This window comes from Saitoella complicata, assembly GCF_001661265.1.
Source record: "Saitoella complicata NRRL Y-17804 unplaced genomic scaffold SAICOscaffold_9, whole genome shotgun sequence".
In the NCBI taxonomy this organism is placed as follows: domain Eukaryota; kingdom Fungi; phylum Ascomycota; class Saitoellomycetes; order Saitoellales; family Saitoellaceae; genus Saitoella; species Saitoella complicata.
The window spans coordinates 60,259-83,491 of NW_017567000.1; the positions used below are offsets into that span (position 1 = coordinate 60,259).

A 23,233-nucleotide genomic window follows, 5' to 3' on the forward strand; every position below is an offset into this window, starting at 1 on the left:
GCACAAGCCGTCGACAAAGCCCTCGACGCCGGCCTCGATCCCGTTCCCTCTCACCACGAAACCGATCACTCACCCCTTCCCCTAAACGGACAATCCCCATCCCGTCCAAGCTCTCAGCGTCAAGACTCCCACCCGACGAATTTGTTTGGTATCCTCGGTGGATCGGCGGAGGAGGTGTTGAACGAGCAAGTAACCTCACCCAGATTGGTGCCCGAGGCCGCGGACCCCGATACCTACGTTGATCTGGCGCCGTCGCATGAGGAGCAGATCATCAATGCACTCGCGAAGGAGAGCGCTCGCTCGGACTCGACTTCCACCGGAGAAGAGGCGAGTACGCGTGCGACGAGTGTCCTTGAGCCGCTGGAGCAGGAAAAGCGCGGGGCTGCGGGACGGGAGAGTCATAGTGAGAGTGTTAGAAGGGAAAGCTTAAGTGCGGATTTGGATGTTATTTCGAGGATGAAGGAGGAGATGGCTGCGGCTGCCTCTGCTCAGGCTCAGGGTGGTGACGCTATTGAGGATGCAGCGGAGGAGGAGGAGGAGGTTGAGCCGGAGCAGGTTGCGGAGATTGAGAGGGAGATTGAGGACAATGGGATCGAGGAGCCGTCTGTGGCTGATTTGGAGCAGAGACTTCACGATGATTCGAAGGCGCCTGAGGAGGCAGCGCTTGAGAAGGTTGCGGAGGGTCAGCCTGAAGCTGGCGTCTCCTACGCCGACGCGGTTCAGAAAGATCCAGAGGCGGAGAAGGCCGAGATGGCTGCCGAGGCTCAGCCCGAGCCTGGCTTTTCTTATGCGGATGCCGCGGCGAAGGATCCAGTGGAGGAGAAGAAGGCTTTGGAAGCTGGGGCACAGCCCGAACCTGGGTTCTCGTATGCTGATGCGGCGAAGGTTGACCCTGTCGCCGAGGCCACGGAGGCAGTTGAGGCCGCTCAGCCCGAACCGGGTTTCTCCTACGCTGATGCCGCAAAGGAGGAGCCTTCTATTGAAGGAGAGAGGACGCCTACTGTGGAAGAGGCGTTTGGCAAGGACCCTCTTGTCCGCGACACCCCCGTCACAGAGCAAGACCTCCCCTCCCTCCTCATCTCCAAGGTCGCCGCACCACAGCCGAGTTGGGGCGAGCCCGATGCGCCGGGACCTAAGGAGCATGCCGAGGCGGCGGTGGAGAAGAGGGTTGCGGATGCGGATCATGAGGGTGAGGTGGAGGAGGAGGTTGTTGCGGAGGAGAGGGTCGAGGGGAAGATGAGCGACTTGATTGGGAAGGTGGAAGAGAAGGGAGAGGAGGTTGCTAATGTTGTTGGATTGCATGATGCTGGGGAGGAGACAAAGGAGTTGAAGGCGGCTGCGGAAGAGAAGGTTGGGCAGGCCCAGGAGAAGGCTAAGGACGTGACCGAGACTGTTCAGGATAAGGCCGCTGAGGTCGTCGAGCAGGTTCCTTCTGTGGATGAGGCCAAGGAGAAGGCCGCTGAGGTTGCTGAGACCGTCAAGGACAAGGCTGCCGAGGTAGCAGAGCAGATTCCTTCCGCCGAGGACGTCAAGGAGAAGGCTCAGGATGTCGCCGAGACCGTCCAGGATAAGGCCGTTGATGTTAAGGATGCCGTCGTTGACACTATTCCCTCCACCGAGGAAGTCCGGGAAACCGCCCTCGCTACCAAGGAGAACGTTAAGGCTCTCGCTTCCGAGGCCCAGGACAAGGTGCAGGAGCAGGTCAACAACGTTGTCGAGGCTGTTCCTTCGACTGAGCAGGTCGTCGAGGCCGTCAAGGCCGTTCCCGAGCAGGCTCAGCAGGTCGCTTCTGATGCTGTTGAGAAGGTCCAGAATGCGGTTCCCGAGTCTGTCACCCAGACCGCTCAAGCTGTCTCCGGCAATGTCCAGGAGACCGCTCAGGCTGCTGTCGATGTCACCAAGGACGTTGCCGCGCAGGCTCAGGAGCAGGCTCGTGGTTTGAGTGAGCAGGTTTTGGCTGCTGCGCATTATGCGGCTCACGCTGCTGCTCACCCCGTTGAGGCCATCAAGCACTTGCCTGAGAATGTCGTTCACGGTGCCGAGGCCGTGTTGCACCAGGTTGAGGGCAGGTTGCCTGAGAGTGTTGCGCAGACCGCTCACCAGACGTTGACGAATCTCGAGCATATGGTTCAGGGTACCTACCCCGCTACTCCTACCGAGGAGCGTCCCACCTCTGCTGGGTCCGCTGGCTCCGTTTACACTGGCGCTGAGGAGGAGATCGGTTTCGAGGCCCAGTATGCTGGACAAAGGGCTCTTACGGAGCAGCACCATACTTCTGATGTGCAGAAGTATGAGAACCAGGCCAGTGTTATTGCGAGGATGTTCAAGTTCATTACGTATGGCTGGGTGGGAAGCTTGGTGAGGTTGTTCAGAGGCAGGAAGTAGGCTTAGGAAGTGAAGGAAGATTTGAAAGTGAAGATTGTATGATTTAAGAACACCACGGAGCAACAGCAGGCATGAATCTTTGTCTTTCTCTACTTACTCGATACCGAGATTTAATGGAAATATCTTTAATTGACCTGTTGCCATGACCGAGGGTTACCCCTGACTATGGCCCGGACACAAACAATCGAATTCAGGAGCACGAACAGCGATACCCGGTCATTACTCCGTCAAGATGGACAGCCTGGATATGCCAGACGATTTTGATGCTGTTATGGGGGCGCATGGTACGAGCAGACAGTCTGCTGGACGTTTACCGACACCTCTGAGTCCGGGACGCGAAGGGGGTGATATTGAGCAGAACGCGTTTGACAGGGTGTGGGATATGTTTGATCCTAGTCAGACCGGGAAGGTGAGCAAGAGCAACAGTAATCTTGAGCTATGTCTCTTGTATTGACGGTTGGTTCACAGATTCAGACACGCGACTTCCTGAGCTTTGTTGACGAACTCGATCACCTCCAACCACACAATGCACCACCAATCTTGTCGCAGGATGCTAGGGAGCAAGCTGAAGCCATGTGCGAAGGAGAAGACATCGAGATCGGAAAGGATGAGTTGATGCATCTCCTTGAGTCTTTGTCAAACAAGGGCTTCGTCTCTTCCGGTGGTCAGGATGCGCTGGACGCGGAGACTGCGATGGATATGAGCCTGCAGAATTCACCTTCGCCGGCAAAAATGTATCGGCAGAGAAGTACACCGCTGTTAAATACGAGAGGGAATCGTTTTGCGCCAAGGAGGGGTGTGAGCCAGCCTATACTCGAGCACAGTCCGACGTTGCCGAGGCCTGTTGAGGAGAATCACAACGAGATATTCAGTCAGGTAAGCGAAACAGAATAGTTTACCTTACAGATCTTTCTAACGCCAAATTTACAGGATTCCATACCTCTACCATCAATGAATGCACCACTTACTCCACCTCGAGGAACTTTCGAACACCAGACTCCACTCGCCCACTCAACGCCACAGTACGATCGCTACCAGAGAAGTATGATGGGAAACTCTCCACCCGCATTGTCGCCGCAACTCGATACTAGAGCATTCCACGAGAGACCGAAAAGCTCGCCAATGGCAGAACCTGGATACCAGTACTTCAACCCCAATTATGCCACGGGTGACGTCGAACGTTGGCAGAAAGAGAACGAAGCCTTGCTTGAGACTGTTAAGAAGCTCCAGGATGCTGATCAGCGGAACAACGCAACTATTGCCGGGCAGGAGGACTCCATTCAGGACTTGCAGAACCAAATCGACTTGATGCGCAATGAACTTGACAAGCGTCGGAAGAACCAGAATCAGTCACAGGGGAGGAACGACGAACTTGAAAAGCAGATTCAGGTGCTGGAGAGGGAATGCGAGACCGTACAAATTGCCCTTCAGCGGGAACAAGCCTGTCATCAGAAGACGAAGCGACAGCTGGAGGATTTCCAATCGCACATTGAAGCCTTGAATTTGCAATTGGAGGACAAGAATACGATCATCAAGGAGGAACGTAAGAGAGCAAGGGAATTGATGGATGAAGTGAATGCGCAACAGGCTGCTCTACAAGGCGCGGACAAGCATATCAGAGACCTCGAGAAGGAGGTGGATAAGTTCCGTGACTTGGAAGCGACGCTAAATGAACAGTTCGACACCAATGAGCGCCTCAACGAGGAGTTGGAAAAGATGAAGAGAGACATGGAAACGGTTCGGAATATGTCGTTGCGGAACGCGCAGAAACCTCAGCCTGTTCAGAGCATGCGCTCTCCGCCAGCTATTCTGGCTTCTGAAGTCGATCAGATTGGTAATGGTGACCCCGATGCGCCTCTTATTGATGTCGAGAAGGAGGTCGACGTGGAGGAGGAGTACAAGAGGGCGATGTATGGGCAGAAGAAGGTGAGGCTTGTCGGTGGTCCCGGACTTTTCGAACCGGTAGAGGTGCAGGAGCAGGGTGTTCAGACTGACCGCGTTGAGGACAAGGAGAAGAAAAGCGTCGCCAGTGTCTTCGCACAAACGGAGAAGAACGAGGTCAAGGAGAATGGAGTGCAGTGTGATATCTTCACGGAGACGGCCGCCAAGTCCAGACCGGCTTCGCGAGCAGGGAAGGGCGGGGAATCTGGTGCAGAGACCCCCGCCATGAACGAGGAACAATACGAAGTTTGGTCACGGGAGCTCGGCGTGCAGAAGCACCTTATCGCGGAATTGATGAGGCGCACGAAGGGACCAAAGGGCAAGTTGCCTCCGCCGAGACAGAGGATGAAGGGTGCTGCTGGTCGAGGCGCGCTACAGCAACGGTGGTACTGGGAATACCTGAACCAATACCTCGTCGACCCACAAGATCCATCAAAAGTGTACGTGCCTTGGACTGTGTTGTTACTCTATACGCTTTGCGTCTTCTTGGTTGGGATTGTGTTCGCGACATACTTCTTGTTCCCTACTATTCGGGGTATGAGCGTGGATGAGTTCAGGAACTGGGGCAAGGTAAATGCCTTGGGTCAAGTCATTGGAGGGTGGAAGAGGAGAAGATGGTGGGAGGGCAGGGGACGGTGGGTTGAGTGTCTTGGGTGGTGGATTGAGGAGGCTTTTGTTGCTGACAGAAGGTGGCCGACTTAGAACACGATTGCGAGATAGACGAATGATGGGAGAAGCTGCTACGAGCAGACCACGGTCTTTACAGGATGCACTCTTCTGGAACGAGAGGACGGAGGATGGGAGTTTTCTTTTGGATTTCTGTTTTTTATGGCTACGGCTACATGGCTGACATCTCAGACTTGGATGTTCGATCCGAGCTCAATCGAGAGCATCTTTCAATATTATCTATACCAATATATCTTAACTATCTTATCTTTGACGCGTTGAATGCAAACTGATCTGGGTATCGTGGTTCGTTATTCGTTACCGTGCGTCGCCTGACGTTGAGACGCGTCTCCCCGCTTTACACGTACACCGCCAGGATTCTCTGTTCACAGCCTCTCTATCTACCAGGAAGACGAGCCAATCACGATGCCAAGACCACGTCGCGCACCAAAGAAGGCGCCGCCAATGCCTACAGCAGCGACTGCGAGCACCGACCTTCCCAGCCCGATCAAACCCGCCAACAAGGGCGTAACGGAACTACGCGAGAAAGGCGAAGGAGCACGCCCATTAGTCAGTTCTACGCCAGTAAAGGAGGCAGGCGGAAAGTTCGGCGAGGGATTGGAGTTGGCGGTTAGTCCGATTCGCGCTGGGGGACGGAATGTGTTGGAGGATGAAGGAGGGGATGAGGGTTTGTTACCGTCGCCTACGACTGAGGAGCGGGTGTTGGAGCGCGAGACAGAAGAAGCTGAAGAGAGCGAGGAGGTTGATGTGCGAGGGGGAGCTGGGGTTGAGCCAAGTTCGGATGATCCGTTTGGGTTTAAGTCTACGTCAAGGAAGTTCGGGGCACAGTTACGTTCGACGATACCGAAGACGCGGCCACGGGCGATACCTGAGGCTGAAGAGGAAGAAGAGGAGGACGAGGAGGATGTGCAGGGGGTGCCGGAGACGCAGGTGCAAACGGAAGGAGGCGACGAGGATGACAGTGAGCTGAGCGACGCACAATCCATTGCCACGGACGACAATTCGTTGGAGCTACCTTCGTCACCACCGAAACCGGCACCGAAACAGAGGAAAGCTGAGGCGAAGGGGAAGGCGTTGCGGACGGTTGATTTGGAGAGTTTACTACCCCGCCGCAGAACACGATCAGGAAAGAAGAAGGGCACGTACGATATGTCAGACGAAGACGACGAAGACGAAGACGAAGAAAAATGTTCAGAGGACGAACTCGCCCGCTCACGGCGACGAAAAGCAAAGCGGGTTGCATCACCGAAGAAACGAACGCACCCTCAAAAACGAGCACGGACTCGAACGCGAACGGTCTCGAATCGGGAAGAGGAGGATAGTGAGCCAGAGTTGGAAGCGCCCGTGGTTGATAACAAGGTACGGGAGGAGAGTCGGAGGGTGAGGAAGCAGTTTGCTGAGGTTGATAAGTGGGAGTTGGAGGTTGAGACTGTGAGTGTGGATTTGAGTTCGCAGCCATAGTCTCTCGTATCTTTCGCTGTGGTCCTTGTAAACGGCGTTGTGGGTGGTAAATGGTATGGATATGGGTATGGGTATGGGTATTATGATTAGCTACCAGCCCTTTTCCACGTAATGTCTATGCTTTTTCTTTCCGCTATGATCATACACTCCACGAGGTCAAGCCCGAGCTCAAGCCTCACGCTTCTCGTCCCTCCTCTTCTCCTCCATCAACTTGACTTTCGCCCAGTCATTGACATCAACCTCCCAAACACGTTCCCGCATGTGATACGCATGCATCAACCATCCACCGACCTTCGCCCCGGTGACAACGACCTCAAAGCCTTCACGGCGAAGTGCCTTCTCAGCGGCTTCGCTGATGGTGTAAGTGCTCACACGGACCTTCTTCGCCTTGAGGACGTCACCCGCGTGGATGATTGCTTGGCGGAGGAGGTCGCGACCGAGATGCTTGGAGCGGTATTTGCGGATGACGTTCCAGTATCTTATCTCAGCAACCTCGGGCTTCTTGGTGGGGTAGACAGCGATGGAGCCGATGATGTCGGTACCGTACTGCGCAACCCAGAACCCAGACTTCTTAACTCCGAAAACATCCGTCTCAGGAAGTTCACAAAACTCCTCCTTGAGCCCCTTGAAAAACGGCGCAGTGCTATACTCCACCACAATCAAAAAACCCACACTGATCGACAAGGCAGTCAACAACAACATCCCCCAATCCGAAGTAGACGCATATGTGGATTTATGGAGGGCATAGTATGCGGCAGAGAGGGCTGCGATGTAGGTTGAGATGAAGTAGAAGTTGTAGATGATGTAGGCGTTCGCGAGGGAGGATTGGTTTTTGAACCCGTCGGCGACGACGGAGCGGACGATGGGTAGATCGCGGTAGGTGTAGGGACGGATTGAGAGATCCGGGACCTTGGATTTGTCGATTGGTGGGCCTGCCATGATGTTGTGCTGTGCGTTGGGACCGATCAGCTGTTGACGTCGACGTCGACGTAGGAGGCTCGTGCGTGAAAGTTTGTGGTGACTTCGAGGGATGTCAAAAAGTGACAGCTGCTGGAAAGCAACAATCAGGGTCCTCCCACTTATAAAAATAAGCGACCAGAGGGAATGTTCTGGCGAAGTTGAAACGGATTTGAGGGATTTGTTGTATTCCAAGGCGTCTTGGGTTGCGCTATCCGACACTTGGGCGTTGGAGTACGCTTGATTACATACGCGTGCGGTTAGGAAGGAACAAGCTTGGAAAAGTGACTGGAACCGGGGATTTGATGGGTTTAGGGGATTGTCCTGCGTAAGTCTATGCTTATTCTGATTGAGGAAGATCAAGCGGGAGGGACAGCTCAGTTTGTCCCACGGATGGTTACCTAGCGATGTGACCCCCGAATCCGTGTGTACCCGTCAGTCCATTGACATTACTTGATCCGATACCATCCTCCTGCGACTCTAGCACCTTCACATTAATATTTGTCAGGCTTGGCTCGGGACGCATCACACAGCGTCAAGGAGACACGGCCATTTGCTCGCTCCGAAACATCCCTATATTACCACAGAGGTTAGCCGGAACCTTATTTCCTCGCATCCATCGACCCGCTTGAAACCGAAGAAAATGCTGTGATCCACGCCACTCGTTCCCGTGCAATAAGATGTTAATCCATGCCTCAAGCTACTAAGGGGCAGAAGGGTAACCCGTGGAAGACAGATCTGGGGCCGGATATTATCACGTAATTGATTCTAAAGACGTAGTCGGACGACGGCAGCGTCGTCAGAAGCAACACGCAGAGCGTCTGCTTCATTGTGCCAGTGTCTGCTAACACGACTATCCAACATGAACCTAACAAACCCAATGTAAACACACACAACAAAGTCAAGCAACGAGGACGAACAGAACCCACCAACAGTGACCCGAAAGCGCGTCTCCCATCTAACCTCTCACCTCCCCTCCACCAAATAACTCAGCAAATCCACCTTCGTCACAGTGTGCACAGGCTTAATCGCCCCACTCTCATCCCTCTCAGTCACAATCATCGCACTCCAAAAATCAAAGAATCCAGAGTCAAGGATATCTTTGATCTTCGTATCCACAGTAACCTCCTGAAACTCGCGTTTAGCGAGGCGTTCAGGAGCCGTAGAGCTGAAGGAGGCGAAGGTCCTGGCTGGGAGACGGCGGAAATCGAACATAATGGAGGAGATTTGGGTGGAGGGATCGGCGCGGGTATGGGTGAGAGCAGAGAGAAGGTTACCTGCGTAAAATTTGGTCAGCGAGGATGGAGCAGAGAAGCGAGAGGAGTCTTAGTTCTACCCAAGGTGACCAGGCCAACAAGCTTCCCAGCCTCATTCTGAACCGGGAGTTGATCGAAAGCGTGATCTTGCATAACCTTCACCGCAGCCTCACACTTATCATTCACCTTAACGCAAACGACGGGCTTCAACCCCAGATCCCTCAGTCTCATCTCATCCCTATTCTTTTGCGCCTTGCTCTTCTCCTCCTCCTTCTCCGACTCGACGTTCCCCAAGAACCCACGAGCTCTCATCCAATCCTCACTCACGAACTTGGTCAGATAATTCCTTACTCCGTCAGCGAGGATGACGACAACCTTATCGCCCTTCCCAAGCTTGTGGTGTTTGGCGGCTTGGATAGCACCCCAGACAGCAGCACCACTTGACCCCCCAACTAGAAGACCCTCGGAGCGGATCAGGCGGCGAGCAGTGGTGAGGGAGTCTGCATCGTTGGACTTGAGCCAAGAGGTGACTAAGGAGCGCTTGAGGACGTCTGGGATAAAGTCGTAGCCGATGCCCTCAGTTTGGTAGGATTGGCGGTCATCGTTGAGATCTTCCGGTTCCGCGAGGATAGACCCATGTGGATCGATACCGATGACCTTAACATCCGGACACGCATTCTTCAACACTGTCGCAACTCCCGTGATCGTACCCCCAGTACCGGCACCAGCCACGATCATATCAACCTTCCCACCTGGAATCTGCTCCAAAATCTCACGTCCAGTGCCCTCCTCATGAGCGGCAGGATTAGCAACATTCACGTACTGATCTAACACAACACCCTTGCCAACCCATTCTTCATCCCCCACTTTCTTGCCAACATTCAGCTTCTCTGCACGCTCGCACAACTCCTTCTCAATCCTCCTCGCAACGGAAATGTGTGATTCTGGAGAGTCCCAGGCTGCTTCGGTAGGTGTACGGATGATTTCTGCACCGAGAGCACGGAGAATGGAGACCTTCTCTGCAGACATCTTCTCCGGAAGTGTAATGATGGTATGATAACCCTTGATAGCTGCGCAAAGGGCAAGCCCGATCCCCGTGTTACCACTTGTGGGTTCGATGAGGATGTCGCCAGGTTGAAGACGTCCAGAGCGTTCGGCTTCCTCGATCATCCTGTACGACTATTAGCGCTCTCTTTCATTTGAAAGAGGCCAGTCATTGTCGTACCTTAACGCAATACGGTCTTTGACACTGCCACCCGCGTTGAAGAATTCGCATTTAGCCCCTACGAAATCGGTCAACACCGCTCTCCGCTCACCTGAGGTAGTCGAACTCACAGATCTCGCACTCCAAGCCCTCCTCCTGTGGAATCCTATTGAGCCTGACTAAGGGTGTGTTTCCAATTGCTTCGAGTACATTGTTCATCGCAGCCGGCGGATGGCGGCTGTGCGCGGCGGAATCGGGCTCAGGCGGCCGTTCCATCGTGTGCTTGCGGTGATCGTAACGTTCAGCGTTGGCATTGACAGGACCGGCACAATCCTTCTCGTTGATGATGTTAGCCATTGCAGCTTGTCCAGCCGTAGCAGCAGTTGTGTTCGTGTTCGTTACCGGCTCTCATACTGGCAGCTGGTGCACGTGTGTCGTGTGACGTGATTACTGTGGGGTCAGGCGATATAAAGCCTGTATGCCTCATCCGTCACGAACCCCCATCCCGAATTGTATAACCACATAGAAGAAATTTATTTGGAGTGGACTGATGATTGTTGGGGTGACTTGTCTTGGTTTTACGTTCTTCTGTACGTGGTATGCGTTTGGCGCAAGGTGGTTGTCCAGACTTGGTCTACACATGAGGAATCCCCGCCTGCGGAGGGGAGTCGTTACGGGCATATATACTTTCGATTGGGTTTGGTTGGGAGGATTAGTGAGTAGTTAGCTATTCGCCATGTTTGCCTGAAAGGGTTAAGGAGACACGCAAGAAGCTCTGCTTAGAGAAGACCCTAGACACCTTGACTATGCTTTGCTTTTGCTAAGACTGCGACATATCTGCTTGGCTGCTCTGTTCTTCGCCGTCACCCCACACATTCCGCTTACAAACTGAAATGTCCCCCACCCTCCCTAACACTCACACTCCTCAACTGCAGATGCCCTCTAACCCCCTCAACCCCGCCAAACCTCCCCCACCCACTCTCCTTCCATCCTCCATGGACGACGGCAGGGTGATCCTCAATTGTCGGCGAGTTAACATGCACAGCTCCGCATTCGAGTTTCTTGGACATGCGAAGTGCGGCGTGGGTGTCACGGGTGAAGATGGAGGCGGTAAGGCCGTAGGGAGTGGAGTTTGCGATGGAGATTGAAGTGGCGTCGGAGGGGGAGGGGAGGAGGAGGAGGCAGGGGGCGAAGGTTTCTTGGGTGTGGATTGCCATCGTTTCATCGGTGTTCGATAGGACAACCGGGGTGACAATGTTGCGGTCGCGTTTGAAGCCGGTTTCGGGGATGATGACTTTTGCGCCTTTCGAGACTGCGTCGTTGACCAACTCCTCAAACCTGTCCGCCGCCTCTACCGAAATCAACCCCTTCACGTTCGTAGAAGGATCAGACATGGGCCCGGCCTTGACCCCCTCCGCAGCCTTCTTCAACGCCCCAACGAACTCCTCCATCACATTGTCATCAACAATTACCCTCTCCGTACTCATACACACCTGTCCCTGATGTACCCACCCACCCCACAGCACATCCCTTGCAGCCTTATCGAATTCCGCATCAGCACGCACGATCGCGGGAGCTTTACCGCCGAGTTCGAGGATGGAAGGTTTTAGGCCTTCGGCGCAGATCCGGGCGAGAATTTTTCCGACGCGGGTGGAGCCTGTGAAGTTGAGCATTCTCACCCTTGGGTCCTCCAACAATTTTGGGGTTAACGTCGCCGTGGTTTGGGGTGAGAAGTTGAGGATGTTCAGGACACCAGCCGGAAGCCCAGCGTCGGCGAACAGTGGACCCCACAGCGCGTGTGTACGGGGTGAATACTCCGACGCTTTCAAGAGCACACAATTTCCCGCAATAAGCGGATACGCAATCGCCCTCGCACTCAGGATCGTCGCCGCGTTCCAAGGTGCAATCGCCAACACCGTCCCAAACGGTTCATACTGTACCATCGTCATCGTACTCTCGTCCCCATTCGACGGGAGCGCGGGAATGGTTCCAGGGAGAGCGGTGGCAAGGGCTGCGATTTCGAGGAGCATTTCGTGGGCGAGGTGGAAGTTGAAGGCGTTGAAGCCTTCGCCAACTTGGGTTTCTCGGAAGGCGTCGAGGAATTGGTCTCTTCGCTCCAACATCAAGGTTGCAGCCTTCAACATGATGCGTCGGCGTTCGTGGGCGGGTGTTGAGCGCCATTGTGCGAATGCGGCGGAAGAGGAGGAAAGCGCGGCTTCGATGTCGGGGGTGGAGGAGGCAGAGATGTGAGAGAGTGGTTGGGAGGTATAGGGATCGTTTAGGGTGAATGTTTGGTCGTCGTGGGATGGTGTAGGGGTGTTGTTAATCCAGTTCATAACAACTGGGGTCTTGGTAGTGGAGGTAACCATTGTTCGTGTCCGTAGGCGTTGCCATCGTACCGCGAAGGTGACGTTCGACCTTCTTATAGGAGTCCCCCGAAAGAGGAGGGTTGTAGATGGAGGCATTTACCGAGAGACAGCGGCTGCTTTCGGAGTCGGGAGATCTGTTTGGAAGATTTGCCGAGCGCATGTCCAACATATAGTAAAATTGCCGGGGGTGGGACACGTGCCTGGGTTCGATTTGCCGGTGTTAACTGCCGAGCGCGTGAGTTAACCAAAACCCACTTAAAACAGTCTTCGAGAACAAGCTCACGTCAGGGATGCTTATCCGGTGTTTCTCAATTCCGGATCAATCCACTCCATCCCACACCCCCTAAACACCGCCCTCTCCGCCTCCTCCGCCGTCTCCCACTCCCCAAAATCAACGACATGCCCAGTCGCCCTATCAACAACCCCACCACTATCAAACCTCCACCCCTTCCTCTCTTTCAACAAGCGTCTGAGATCGCGCTCGAAGGTCGTGCCGCCCGTCCATCCCACGATCGCAGTGCCGAATGCGGAGGGAGGGGAGATGATGATATCGACTCGTCGATGTAGGATTTTCGCTTCGCTCCCTGGCGGTGTCGTCGGTGAGCGAAATACAAGGAGTGATTTATCCAGCGAGTCCGCTCCGCCCCATCCAGACTGCCAGATGCCTTTCTCTGCGTGTAGTTCGGGTGGGTGTCCACCCCTCTCACTCATACTCTTCGAAATGCTCAACACATGCGTGACCCATCCCGTCTTCTCCAATGCCTCCGTAAGTCGTTGAACGAGATGCTGCCATTGTGTGCGGTGTGTCATGATGATATCAACATCACCACTCATTTCTTTTCCCCTCCGATACCCACCACAGATAACGCTGTGGACCCCGTTTCCGCCGTCCGTGATTTGGACGGCCATGGTCTGGATGATACGTCCAAGTTCAGCGACCTCATCTCGTGGAATTCTCATGCCAATATCATCGAAGTATTTGAGTCCAATTTGCTGTTCCCGCGTTAACCTTCCCCAGTACTGTAGTTTGACATCCTCCAAGGTCCGAAATCCCTGTTGATACAAGTGCTTCGCCGTACTCGGTCCCACACCCCAGATGTTCCAGAATAGCCGGCACGTAGTGAACTCCTCATCCTTTTCCAACGCCTCCACCTCCGTCAGCCTCCCTGTCTGGAGCCATTCCCGCAACAACATCGTAACCTTCTTCCCCACACCCGGTACCTTCCCCAACTCCCTCTCCCCACCCTGCTCGAACGCCCACGGAAAAGTCTTAACGGCGGCGATAGCCGAGGCATACGCCCGAACGCCAACCCGATCTCCGCTAAGTTCTCGGGCGAGTTTGATGGTGGAGAGAGCGTCAGCGAATGGTTGATTTGGACATACTAGGGGCGTCTGCCGTTCACATGCATACTTGTTAGAAATCCACTCCGGTAACGGTCTCGCTGGCGGCTGTTCCGGGTACGTCTCATCCGTCGAGAGAGTCGGCAAAGATGGAGGCAGAATAGGAACAGGCTCGTGTGATGAAGCGCGTGGTAGCGGACGGATGTGGGAGGATGGACCGATACGGACGGTTGACCACCGGGAGGGTTTCGCGTCGCCGATGTTTCGTTCTGCATCTGCACGGGCTCGAAGGAGTACTTCTCTTCTTCTCTTGTCTTGTTCCTCAATATCGCTCTCATGGTCACTCTCCACACATTGTCGTTTCGACGGCCGTGCGCCCTCATCATCGATCTCACCCTCATCCCTTCGATACACCCCCACAATTTCATCCCCCCTGACCTCCCACCCACCCCTCTCAATCCACGCCACCCCAACCACAACTACCCCCTCTTCTATAAAGTCCCCCCTCCTTGTCCCCCACATGATGTCTCTCTTGATCCTCTTCTCGCTTGTCAATGCCGTAACGATTATTTTCGCTTCGAAGGGGCTGGAGACGAGGATGCGGGAGGGGTTTGCGGTGAGGGATTGACGGAGGGAGGAGAGTGTGGCGGAGGGGATGTGAGTTGGAAGGAGGTAGATCGGTGTGCGGAGGCGGGGTTGTAGATGTTGGGTGCTCGAGGTGGAGGGTGTTTGTGGGGAGCACGTCAACGGAGGGCTTGCAACTGGTCGGGCATGATCAAGGTGATGATCCATGCGATTTTGATCGTTTTGATCGTTTGAGGGTTTTCGAGGTGGAGTGGATGTGCGATGACGTCGTGACCCTCGTCCCGTGTCCAACGCTCGCGGTGTGGAAGGACGGACATACACGTAAGGTAGATCAATGAGATCTTTGATTGATTCTTCTTTCTTAATGACCTAAAGCAACCCCTCCCTCACCAACCTCTGCTCCACCTTATCCCTATGTCCCCGATTCCTCAAATGCGTCTCAAAATTCATTAAACTCTCACCCGGGCCCAGCTGATAAATCATCCCTTGACAATCCGAACATTTTATGCGCCAGCCGGGGGGATCGCGTTTCGACCAAGCCGGTTCGAAGCGGTCGTTGGGGTATTTCGCGAGGAGGTCGGGGATGGCGGAGGTGAGGAGCCAAGAGGGCGGCTGAGCCTGAGGGGTGGAAGAAGACGCGATAGAGGATTCGCGATCCTGTGCTGAAGTAGAAACGGAATCGGAGATTGCTGCGGGGGCGGAAGGTCCAGGCGGTCCTGCCACACCACCAAAAATCCCACCCTGCCGTCTTCTCTCCAGCCAATCCCTCAAACCGGGTACCTTCAACGTTATTAAGAGAGACGGTATAGGACTCTCCTCTTTCTCGATCACTTCTTCCTCGTACATCTCCTCCTCTTCATCACTCTCCACAATCCTATACCTCTTCCTCTCCACCGCCGCCCGTCTCGGTAGCGCCCTCTCCCTCTCCCTCTCAACCTCTGGAGCAGCAGCACCAGCAGCACCCCTTCGATCACGTCCACCCCGGGTAGGCGCAGTATATTCAATGGTGTTCTCCTCCCCCTCCTCAATCATCTCATCAAGAATCCTATCCTCATCCAATCCCCCACCAACCTTCTCACTCCCAAATCGTGGCCCAAGAACCCCCGCACCACCTGGCAATACAGAACTCTGCACAGCAGTCCGCATAGTTTTGGGGATATCCTCGCGGTCGGGTAAGACGATTCCGCGGCGTCCACGGGTTTGACGGCGTTTCCGGCGTGACTCGCGTTCGCGGTCTTTTTCTTGTCTATCCATCTCTCCATCACTCAACTCGTACAACACCGGTCCCCACTTGCCCATTTGCTCCTCCACCCCGACATTCCCCCCCGCCACATGCCCCCCCGGGGCTGGTACCGTCCTCACAGCAGTGCTAAGCGTCGGCAACAACCCTCCCTTCAAGTCCTCATCCTCAATCCCCCTCCCATCAAAACTATGCCCAACCAAAAACAAACTCTTGATATATATCTGACACTGCTCCCTAATAGCATGCGCAATCGCCGTCTCAAATTCGGCACTAAGTGCCATGTCACTACACATCCTCCCCGCGAACTGTTCCGGGCTCGCGTCAGGGTCGTTTAGGTCCCACTCGAGTTGGTCGATGAGGTTGTGCATGCCGACTGTGACGTCGAGTTTGATTGTGATGCGCATATCGTCGTCTTTGTAGGCGGCGTATGGGAGGGTTGAGGCGGATTGCCCGGAGGCTTTGGGGGCGTGGTTGGAGAAGACGTGGGGGTGGTAGTCTGCATTGGCTTCGGCGATTGCTTTGGTGATGCCCGGGGCGAAGATTGGGTATGGTGGTACACCGTAATCCTGACACATATTCTCCGCAAATAACTCGGGGGGGACGTTTCGCTCGTTTAGGTTCCACGTAAACGTATCCCGGAGTTTGTATTTGTCGCTCTCCAGATCCACCCTCACGGGAACCAGAACCTCCGGCTGTTTCGCCAGTTCCCTCATCACCTTCTTCGGGATCTTCAATTCCTTCATTTTCGGTCTCGGTCGTTTCCGGTTCTCGGGCATCATAAACACGGGTTGTCGACCCTGCGCACCGTTTCCGTAGCCATTGTAACCGACATTCCAGCCTTGTGATACCTTGACCGCGTTTCTATCCGATTCGGCGCGTTTTTCCATGATGAGGGCGTTAATCCGCGTTTGCTGGTCATCGAGGGCTTTTTGGTGGAGTTCTTCGCGGTAGACGTATTGCGCCAAATGCAAGTTCTTTGTCGTGGGAGGCAAGTTCTCCGGGAGCTTGAGGGGTGGCGGAGGTGGCTTGGGTGGGAGTTGTTCTTGTCGAGCGCCAGGAGGTGGTCCTTGTCCGTGGTCTTGTGGTCCGCCTGGGGGTACTCCCATTGGAGGCATATTTGGAGGTGGTTGTCGGAGGTGATTCGGCGATCGCTGGTGTGGTATATGCGGAGGTACGGGTGGATATCCCATAGGCGGTTGCCCCGGAGGTCCTTGTCGCATCATCGGTGGTTCGCCTGGATGTTGTGGGTGTTGCATCGGATGCCGCGGAGGCCCCGGGTATCCCGGCCCTTGTGGTGGCAGTACGCGCTGTTGTGGAGGCATCCCTGGCGGTTGTTGGAGCGGCAGCATTGGCCCGCGCGGCCTGCTGAAGGGGTTATCCAGCTTGTCAACCGCTGTCGATGGAGCCGTGGATGTATGCTCTTTCTCTTGTAAGCTCTTTGTTGTCGTACACTCGCCTGCACCGCCCTGCACGTGCCCTGGCGATTCTTCACCCTCGCAAAAACGCAAAACTGCACCGCACCGCACCGCACCGCCCCGTCCGTCTCTTCACCACCAGCACCTCCCCGTTCGCCCACTATGCATCTCATGTACCACGTCGGCCCCGACGGCAAGCGCGTCTACACCCTCAAGAAGGTCTCCCCCACCGGCGCAATCACCAAGTCCGCTCACCCCTCGCGTTTCTCGCCTGATGACAAGTACTCCCGTCACCGTGTTACCTTGAAGAAGAGGTTCGGGTTGCTGTTGACTCAGAAGGGTATGTCTTGTCATAGAAGTTGATGGGGACGGAAGCTGACTTTGGTGTGTTGCGTACAGCCGACTCCGCTAAGCCTTGGTAAACATCCATGGAGGCGAGAAAGAGAAGGACATAGGAGAAGAGAAGCATTAAGCGATACGAATGTCAGCGGGACGAAGTGTTCGGACGCCGCGCATTCTTATCGACGTTGAAAGAAAACGGGCCATCGGTTGCAATGGCCCTACAGTACAGTCTACTTTGGGTTCTTGGTTTACATCTTGGAGTTTCTGGTTCAAATATTGGATTAATGTAACAGCATTGACTACACACTCTCTGTTCCTTACCCTCACATTTCACGCTCAATCTCAATTCGACCAAAACCAACGCCATGATTTATTACTCAAAGCTTGTCCTACGAAAACCCGGCCGTGCAACAATGACCCAATAAACAGATACCAGTTCAAAAATTATCCTGCAGCTGCTGCCCTCCATACATCGTCCCTATATTCATATCCTCCCCTTCACATACTCCTACTCCCTCGCATGGCCATTCAACGCCTCATCAATTTCCTCCGCTCCACCAATCGCCAATCCGTACAAGCCAGTCTCGAGACTCTGCATCGTAGGAATCCCTAACCCACCAGCAGCGAACGCACCGTTCCCCAATTGTTGCTGCTGAGCGAAAGAGGCCCAACTATCTTCCATACCCTGCGAATCACCTTCGCCTGACCCACCCATCCCCGAATCGCCTTCACCCCCTCCACGCTGTTGACGTGGCGCATTTCCACAGCGATCTTTACCGAATGAGACACGTTGTCTCCGATACGTATCACGGCCACGGATTCCCTCGACCGCTCTCCATGCGTTGAGGATACTCGTGAAATTAACCCACGCGCAGCTCTTCTCGGGGAGTGAGTTCACCAATTCAATCTCTCCAAATTCCTCGAAATCGGCGCGAAGGCGGGAAATTGTTTCCTCGTTCATCTCGGGGTTTTCGTCAAATTCGAGGTTTCCAACATAAACATTCCTCGTAGCGCCAGCTGCGACAGCCAACGCAACTCCGGCCGTGAGTGGGCCGGAGTATTTACCCCATCCGATCCTCAACCTCTTGTTCCTAACGACCAACCCGCCTGATCCACCACTCCTTCCCTTCGACGTCGCATTGGCGTAAAAGTTCGCTGCGCCGGCAGGCTCAACGAATGTCAAAAAACAGATATGCTTCTCGGGCAAGTACCTCACGTTCTCCAAAATACCACCTCTAACCACGTTCAAGATCTCGTATAACTCGGTGCTGGGAGGGATGTGGCCCAGGTAGACAGTTCTGTTACCTTGGGATTGGGAACCCATTGTGGTGAGGGAAGTTGCGTTGACGGCGCCGAGGAGGTTGGAGAGACCGAGTGGATCAGCGGAGGTGTTGGTCGCGGTAGTGTTGGTGGTGATAGATGAGGCAAGAGGCGTCGTATCGAAGGAACTGTTCGTCGCAGGCGTCGGGATATACGTTCCAAGACCGTAATTCGTCCCGGCCATCAAAGGCTGCTGGTGTTCCGCGAAACCGGCGGTCTTCTGCACAAACGCACTGTCATGATGGTTAGTAAGACAAATCTCTCGTTCTCCTGATCACCACGACATACCATCGATCCCTTCCAAATCCAATACGTCTCCCAGTCCATTTGCCCTCGACAGGGAGTAACTGTACACACCTCACAGCCGTCGCCACACTCAAGAAATGAACGAAGCCGATGCCTTTTTCGGTAATGATGCGGACGTGCTCGACTTGTCCGAATCGTCCGAGTTCTTCCCTGATCTCATCTTCGCCTTCACCTTCTTCCAAGCCGCCTAGGAAGACACAGCGGGTGGCGCCTGCTTCGATCTGACTCTGCAAGGTGGCCGAGAGCTGCGAAGATCGGCCCCATCCGATCTTAACTTCTTGCCCGCGGATGACGAGAGGGTTTGAGCGGAGGTTAGTATGGAAGTGTAGGGCGTGGAGGGGGTTTGCGAATGAAAGGAACAAACATGACTTTTCGGGGAGGAAGCGGATGGATTCGAGAGCTGCAGGGGGGTGGATATGCGAAAGGATATCCGACAGCGGGATGTCTCTCGGAAGGTTACCAAGGTAAATCTGTATCTCCCAATTAGTATTTTACCATGGAAACCCGTTTATGGAAGTTACCGTTCGACTGCCAGTATCAATCTCCTGGCCAAGCGGACCACCCTGCACCAACCCCGGACTCATCGGCAACCATCCTCCCAAAAACCCGGGCGTAGGCGGCTGAAACGGTGATCCCAACAGCAGTCCCGCAGGAAGTAACGGCGTATACAGTGGCCCCTCATAACTCAACGCCGGACTCGCCATGTCTGGATAAGAATTCGGCGACAAATGGAGAGGCGGCGGGATATTCTGAGAGGGATGCATGATGGCGTAGGATTGTTGAGGTGATAAGGTGTAATATACTGGGACCTGGTAATGAGCGGGGTCCGGGGAACGCTGGGGGTTGTTGTGGTTATCCAGTGCAGCGAGTGACGGGTGGTGTGGTTTGTTGTTAGGTTGTACCTGATCCGTCAAAGAAACCAGCTTAAGTTGTGCTGGTGATGTTTTTAAATATCTTAGAGAGCTGAAAGTGCTGCCGAGTGTAGAACGAAGACTTCGGCTGCTTTAAGACTTTGTTGAACTGTTTGTGCGGGAACGTGCCGACGAGCGTCAGCGAAGTCGGGAAGAGCGAATGCGATACTCGGTAAAGTCTGTGAGGCAATACCAACAGTTAGTGAAGTGTTCTTTTGAGATGTTGCAGTCAGATCAGGGTCCTCAGTAATGCTGAACGGTCCGTTGTAGGTCCGCCAACTCGACAGCGCCAACGCCCACGCAGCACACCACCAACCACCTGATCCAAACAACAAACCGACTCACCTTGATAATAGAGACAAAACGAACGGTCCTGACTCCTTCGATCTGGTGGGTTACTGCTGATGACGATAACTGCTTTGTACTGTGGTCAGTCTCGGCGGCAACTTAAACCAGGGCTGGCGTGGGTGTACGAACACACTTGACTTGTCCTCCTGCGGTTTAGCTTAAAACCGTTCAATCCGAAACAAAGGGCTCCCAAATGTCGCTGCACAGCTGGACTTGGAACAGCAAAAATGGTATGGATCTCACAAAAACGAGTGATGTAAGAGGGGTTTTGAACGATCGCTGGGTGGAGTGTGAGGAGGTGTGGTCAGTCTGTAAGATGACCTTGGTCAATACTTAGTACATGACCGTGGTTCTGTGCCCGCGGGTCGGAGAATTAAGGTTTTGTGAGGCAGGGTTGCGGGAGGACACCGGGGGGTCTCAACGATCCAATGGGATACCTTCCCGCCCGTAGTTACCAGGAATGTGTTACTAAATACGGAAGATGGTGACGATGCTGATGGAGATCAGATGCGGATGAAGCATATGTCATGAGGAGCTTCATGTCCCGAGAATTGGGGCCCATCATCGATGAGGGGTCTCGAGAGTGTTGAACCCGGTAGACGTAAGTGTGACATCAAGAATCGAATGAATCGTACAACATTGACTCAACGGGACGTGGCATGGTCATCTCTGGTACCGCCCCACATGCACTTACATTTCACATGGGTATTTCCCCTCCCTGTAACATATAGACATACGATAACGGTCGACCGCCGAAATTCCGACAGCTGAGGTTGACACTAACTGCAGTCTCAACCGTCCTGGACGAGTCAGAGCGGTATGGGGGTTATGAGACTCAGGGAGATCCACGCGCTTGATGGCAAAGCTTGGCAGTGGGTGGTCGGCCAAAATGGACAGAATCAGCTCACTCAGAACCATTGCAAGCATTGGTTATGGAGAAGTGACAGATTGAGGTGCCAAGAAGGGTGTGTTGATGCTGTGCTGGAAAAGACGGAAAGGGTGAACCTTCCCGGGCTGCGGCAGGTCGCAGCGTGTCGGCCGGGGTATCAAATGATCGTGTTTGGCACCGCATGTGTGAGCAAGCACCCTACTCCACACTACGCAAACGTCAGGCAGCAGCTGATTACCAGATGGAGTTCTTCGACAAAACTCCCACGCATGCCCCCCCCCCCCACCCCCCCGAGCCTGCGCCACACCTCACCTGTGGCAATGTTCCCAAAGCTCACCACCAAAAATCCGAGACTCGAGTCAGGGCAGCTGCAGAAAGATCAATAAACGATACAATGGCTGCCATTCTCGAGAAGGCCGCCGAGGCTTTGAACCTCAAGGACCCCCAGGAAGGTGTGTAGATTTTCGTCTTGGGGTTGACAGCTTGCTAATACCTGCGAACAGTCCTCTACATCGACGAGACCGCTGGATCCGATGATGCCGCCGGTACCGAGGCCGCTCCTCTCCTTACTCCCCTCAAGGCCCTCCAGATCTCCCAGACTGCGAAGTTGATGATTCGCAAATCCCCCTCCGACGAGAACGGCTTCCAGGAAATCACCTCCACCGCCCTCAAGCGCGCAAAGAAGCGTTTCGACGAGGCCACCCGCAAAGCCCAAAAGGCCGCACAAGCCGCTGCTGCCGCAACCACCGCCGCCCAGGACGAAGCCCGCAGAATTGAGGAAGCCAAGGCTATCCAGGTCGTCGAGGACAAGTCTCTCCCTGAGGCGAAGAGGATTAAGATTAGGCAGGGTGTTGCGAACCGTGGAACGAGAGTTAAGGTCTCTGGATGGGTTCACCGATTGAGAAGTCAGAAGAACAGGATTTTCGTGGTGTTGAGGGATGGAACTGGATACCTCCAGGCCGTTATCTCGGCTCCTTTCGCCAACTCGTGGACTGCGCTTACCTTGACGCTCGAATCTACGATCACTGTTTACGGTACCATCGCCGAGCTTCCTGAGGGTAAGACCGCGCCTGATGGCCACGAGCTTGCTGTCGACTACTTCGAGGTCATTGGTCTCGCTCCCGGAGGTGACGAGGCTATCACCAACGTTGTCTCCAAGGACTCCGAGGACCAGCCTGCTCTCCTTGACAAGCGTCACCTCGTCATCCGTGGTGAGACTGCATCCGCTATGCTCCGTATCCGCGCCGCTGTGCTCCGCGCCTTCCGCAAGGCTTTCGACGATGAGGGTCTCTGCGAGGTCACCCCTCCCGCTCTCGTCCAAACCCAGGTCGAGGGTGGATCTACTCTTTTCAAGCTCGACTACTACGGCCAGGAGGCATATCTTACTCAATCCTCCCAGCTCTACCTCGAGACCGCATTGGCATCCGTCGGTGACTGCTACTGTATCCAGGAATCCTTCCGTGCGGAGAAGTCCCACACCCGTCGTCACTTGTCCGAATACACCCACGTCGAGGCCGAGTTGGCATTCATCTCTTTCGACGACTTGTTGAACCACATTGAAGAGATGATCTGCAGCGTCATCGACACCCTTCTCGACGACCCTACCACCGCAGCCCTCATCCACTCCCTCAACCCCTCTTTCAGCCGCCCTCAACGTCCCTTCATGCGCATGCCATACAAGGATGCGATCACTTGGTTGAACGAGCACAACATTCTTACCGACCCCGATGCCGAGAACCCCAACGGACGCGCTCACGTCTTCGGAGATGATATCGCTGAGGCTGCGGAGAGGAAGATGACCGACATCATCGCTCGTCCTGTTTTCTTGACTGGTTTCCCCCGCGAGATCAAGGCGTTCTACATGCTTCCCACCGCCTCCGACCCCCGCGTCACCGACTCCGTCGACCTCCTCATTCCCGGTGTCGGAGAAGTCGTCGGTGGCTCCATGCGTCTCAACACCCTCGACGGTATGCTCGAGGGTTACAAGAGGGAGGGAATCGACCCTGCGCCATACTACTGGTTCACGGACCAGAGGAAGTACGGCACTGCTTCTTCGGGTGGTTATGGATTGGGATTGGAGAGGTTTTTGGCGTGGGTTGGTGATAGGTGGACGGTTAGGGAGACGACGTTGTATCCCCGCTTTGCTGGACGATGCACTCCGTAGAGTTGGTGTAGATATGGCTACAGCTACAAGTGGGATGATAAGATAGAGAAGGTGGTAATAATGAAACGATATTGTGCACGTATATCATTGTCCTAAATTTACGAGTTAA

At 54.5% G+C, this 23,233-nt stretch overlaps 10 protein-coding genes across 10 annotated transcripts; 3 read left to right on the forward strand and 7 right to left on the reverse strand.

Annotated features, from left to right (window-relative positions):
- The first annotated feature begins 5,353 nt into the window (after positions 1-5,353).
- Positions 5,354-6,558, forward strand: SAICODRAFT_221459 (uncharacterized protein). Its single transcript, XM_019166521.1, has one exon. The coding sequence runs from the start codon at positions 5,419-5,421 to the stop codon at positions 6,472-6,474; it is 1,056 nt and encodes a 351-aa protein (XP_019024684.1). The 5' UTR covers positions 5,354-5,418; the 3' UTR covers positions 6,475-6,558.
- A 54-nt stretch (positions 6,559-6,612) lies between these two features.
- SAICODRAFT_29972 (uncharacterized protein) lies at positions 6,613-7,622 on the reverse strand. Its single transcript, XM_019167546.1, has one exon. It carries the CDS (start codon positions 7,411-7,413, stop codon positions 6,643-6,645), a length of 771 nt encoding a protein of 256 aa, XP_019024685.1. The 5' UTR covers positions 7,414-7,622; the 3' UTR covers positions 6,613-6,642.
- A 667-nt stretch (positions 7,623-8,289) lies between these two features.
- SAICODRAFT_65234 (cystathionine beta-synthase) lies at positions 8,290-10,279 on the reverse strand. Its single transcript, XM_019170131.1, has 4 exons — positions 10,023-10,279; positions 9,913-9,970; positions 8,768-9,858; positions 8,290-8,708 (listed from the first exon to the last, which is right to left on the reverse strand). The coding sequence occupies exons 1-4, from the start codon at positions 10,246-10,248 to the stop codon at positions 8,398-8,400; spliced, it is 1,686 nt and encodes a 561-aa protein (XP_019024686.1). The 5' UTR covers positions 10,249-10,279; the 3' UTR covers positions 8,290-8,397.
- Positions 10,280-10,456: 177 nt separating this feature from the next.
- Positions 10,457-11,586, reverse strand: SAICODRAFT_29973 (aldehyde dehydrogenase). The gene has a single exon (XM_019167547.1). The coding sequence runs from the start codon at positions 11,562-11,564 to the stop codon at positions 10,773-10,775; it is 792 nt and encodes a 263-aa protein (XP_019024687.1). The 5' UTR covers positions 11,565-11,586; the 3' UTR covers positions 10,457-10,772.
- A 968-nt stretch (positions 11,587-12,554) lies between these two features.
- SAICODRAFT_43368 (Nucleotidyltransferase) lies at positions 12,555-13,754 on the reverse strand (the record flags this gene model as incomplete). Its single annotated transcript, XM_019168732.2, has 1 exon — positions 12,555-13,754. A coding segment is annotated over one exon (1,200 nt), but the record flags the coding sequence as incomplete, so codon positions are not given.
- An 813-nt stretch (positions 13,755-14,567) lies between these two features.
- On the reverse strand, positions 14,568-14,753 carry SAICODRAFT_45481 (uncharacterized protein; the record flags this gene model as incomplete). Its single annotated transcript, XM_019168811.1, has 1 exon — positions 14,568-14,753. A coding segment is annotated over one exon (186 nt), but the record flags the coding sequence as incomplete, so codon positions are not given.
- A 621-nt stretch (positions 14,754-15,374) lies between these two features.
- On the reverse strand, positions 15,375-16,112 carry SAICODRAFT_40078 (SNF5-domain-containing protein; the record flags this gene model as incomplete). The annotated part of the gene is made up of 2 exons (XM_019168630.1): positions 15,375-15,476; positions 15,519-16,112. Coding segments are annotated over 2 exons (696 nt in total), but the record flags the coding sequence as incomplete, so codon positions are not given.
- An 872-nt stretch (positions 16,113-16,984) lies between these two features.
- SAICODRAFT_29975 (Nop10p-domain-containing protein) lies at positions 16,985-17,360 on the forward strand. The gene is made up of 2 exons (XM_019167548.1): positions 16,985-17,184; positions 17,244-17,360. The coding sequence occupies exons 1-2, from the start codon at positions 17,007-17,009 to the stop codon at positions 17,264-17,266; spliced, it is 201 nt and encodes a 66-aa protein (XP_019024691.1). The 5' UTR covers positions 16,985-17,006; the 3' UTR covers positions 17,267-17,360.
- A 334-nt stretch (positions 17,361-17,694) lies between these two features.
- On the reverse strand, positions 17,695-19,576 carry SAICODRAFT_6839 (uncharacterized protein; the record flags this gene model as incomplete). Its single annotated transcript, XM_019170378.1, has 3 exons — positions 17,695-18,739; positions 18,795-19,282; positions 19,334-19,576. 3 exons carry the CDS (start codon positions 19,574-19,576, stop codon positions 17,695-17,697), a joined length of 1,776 nt encoding a protein of 591 aa, XP_019024692.1.
- Positions 19,577-21,354: 1,778 nt separating this feature from the next.
- Positions 21,355-23,124, forward strand: SAICODRAFT_6840 (asparaginyl-tRNA synthetase; the record flags this gene model as incomplete). Its single annotated transcript, XM_019170379.1, has 2 exons — positions 21,355-21,412; positions 21,464-23,124. The coding sequence occupies 2 exons, from the start codon at positions 21,355-21,357 to the stop codon at positions 23,122-23,124; spliced, it is 1,719 nt and encodes a 572-aa protein (XP_019024693.1).
- Positions 23,125-23,233: the final 109 nt, after the last annotated feature.

Bases quoted from the DNA above. Each gene is read 5' to 3' on its own strand.
- SAICODRAFT_221459 (XM_019166521.1), top strand. From the start codon at position 5,419: ATGCCAAGACCACGTCGCGCACCAAAGAAGGCGCCGCCAATGCCTACA.
- SAICODRAFT_29972 (XM_019167546.1), bottom strand. From the start codon at position 7,413: ATGGCAGGCCCACCAATCGACAAATCCAAGGTCCCGGATCTCTCAATC.
- SAICODRAFT_65234 (XM_019170131.1), bottom strand. From the start codon at position 10,248: ATGGCTAACATCATCAACGAGAAGGATTGTGCCGGTCCTGTCAATGCC. The intron at 9,859-9,912 runs GTACGACAATGA...ATAGTCGTACAG, and splicing joins AAAGACCGTATTGCGTTAAG to GATGATCGAGGAAGCCGAAC. The intron at 8,709-8,767 runs GTAGAACTAAGA...AATTTTACGCAG, and splicing joins TGTTGGCCTGGTCACCTTGG to GTAACCTTCTCTCTGCTCTC.
- SAICODRAFT_29973 (XM_019167547.1), bottom strand. From the start codon at position 11,564: ATGCTCAACTTCACAGGCTCCACCCGCGTCGGAAAAATTCTCGCCCGG.
- SAICODRAFT_29975 (XM_019167548.1), top strand. From the start codon at position 17,007: ATGCATCTCATGTACCACGTCGGCCCCGACGGCAAGCGCGTCTACACC. The intron at 17,185-17,243 runs GTATGTCTTGTC...TGTTGCGTACAG, and splicing joins GTTGCTGTTGACTCAGAAGG to CCGACTCCGCTAAGCCTTGG.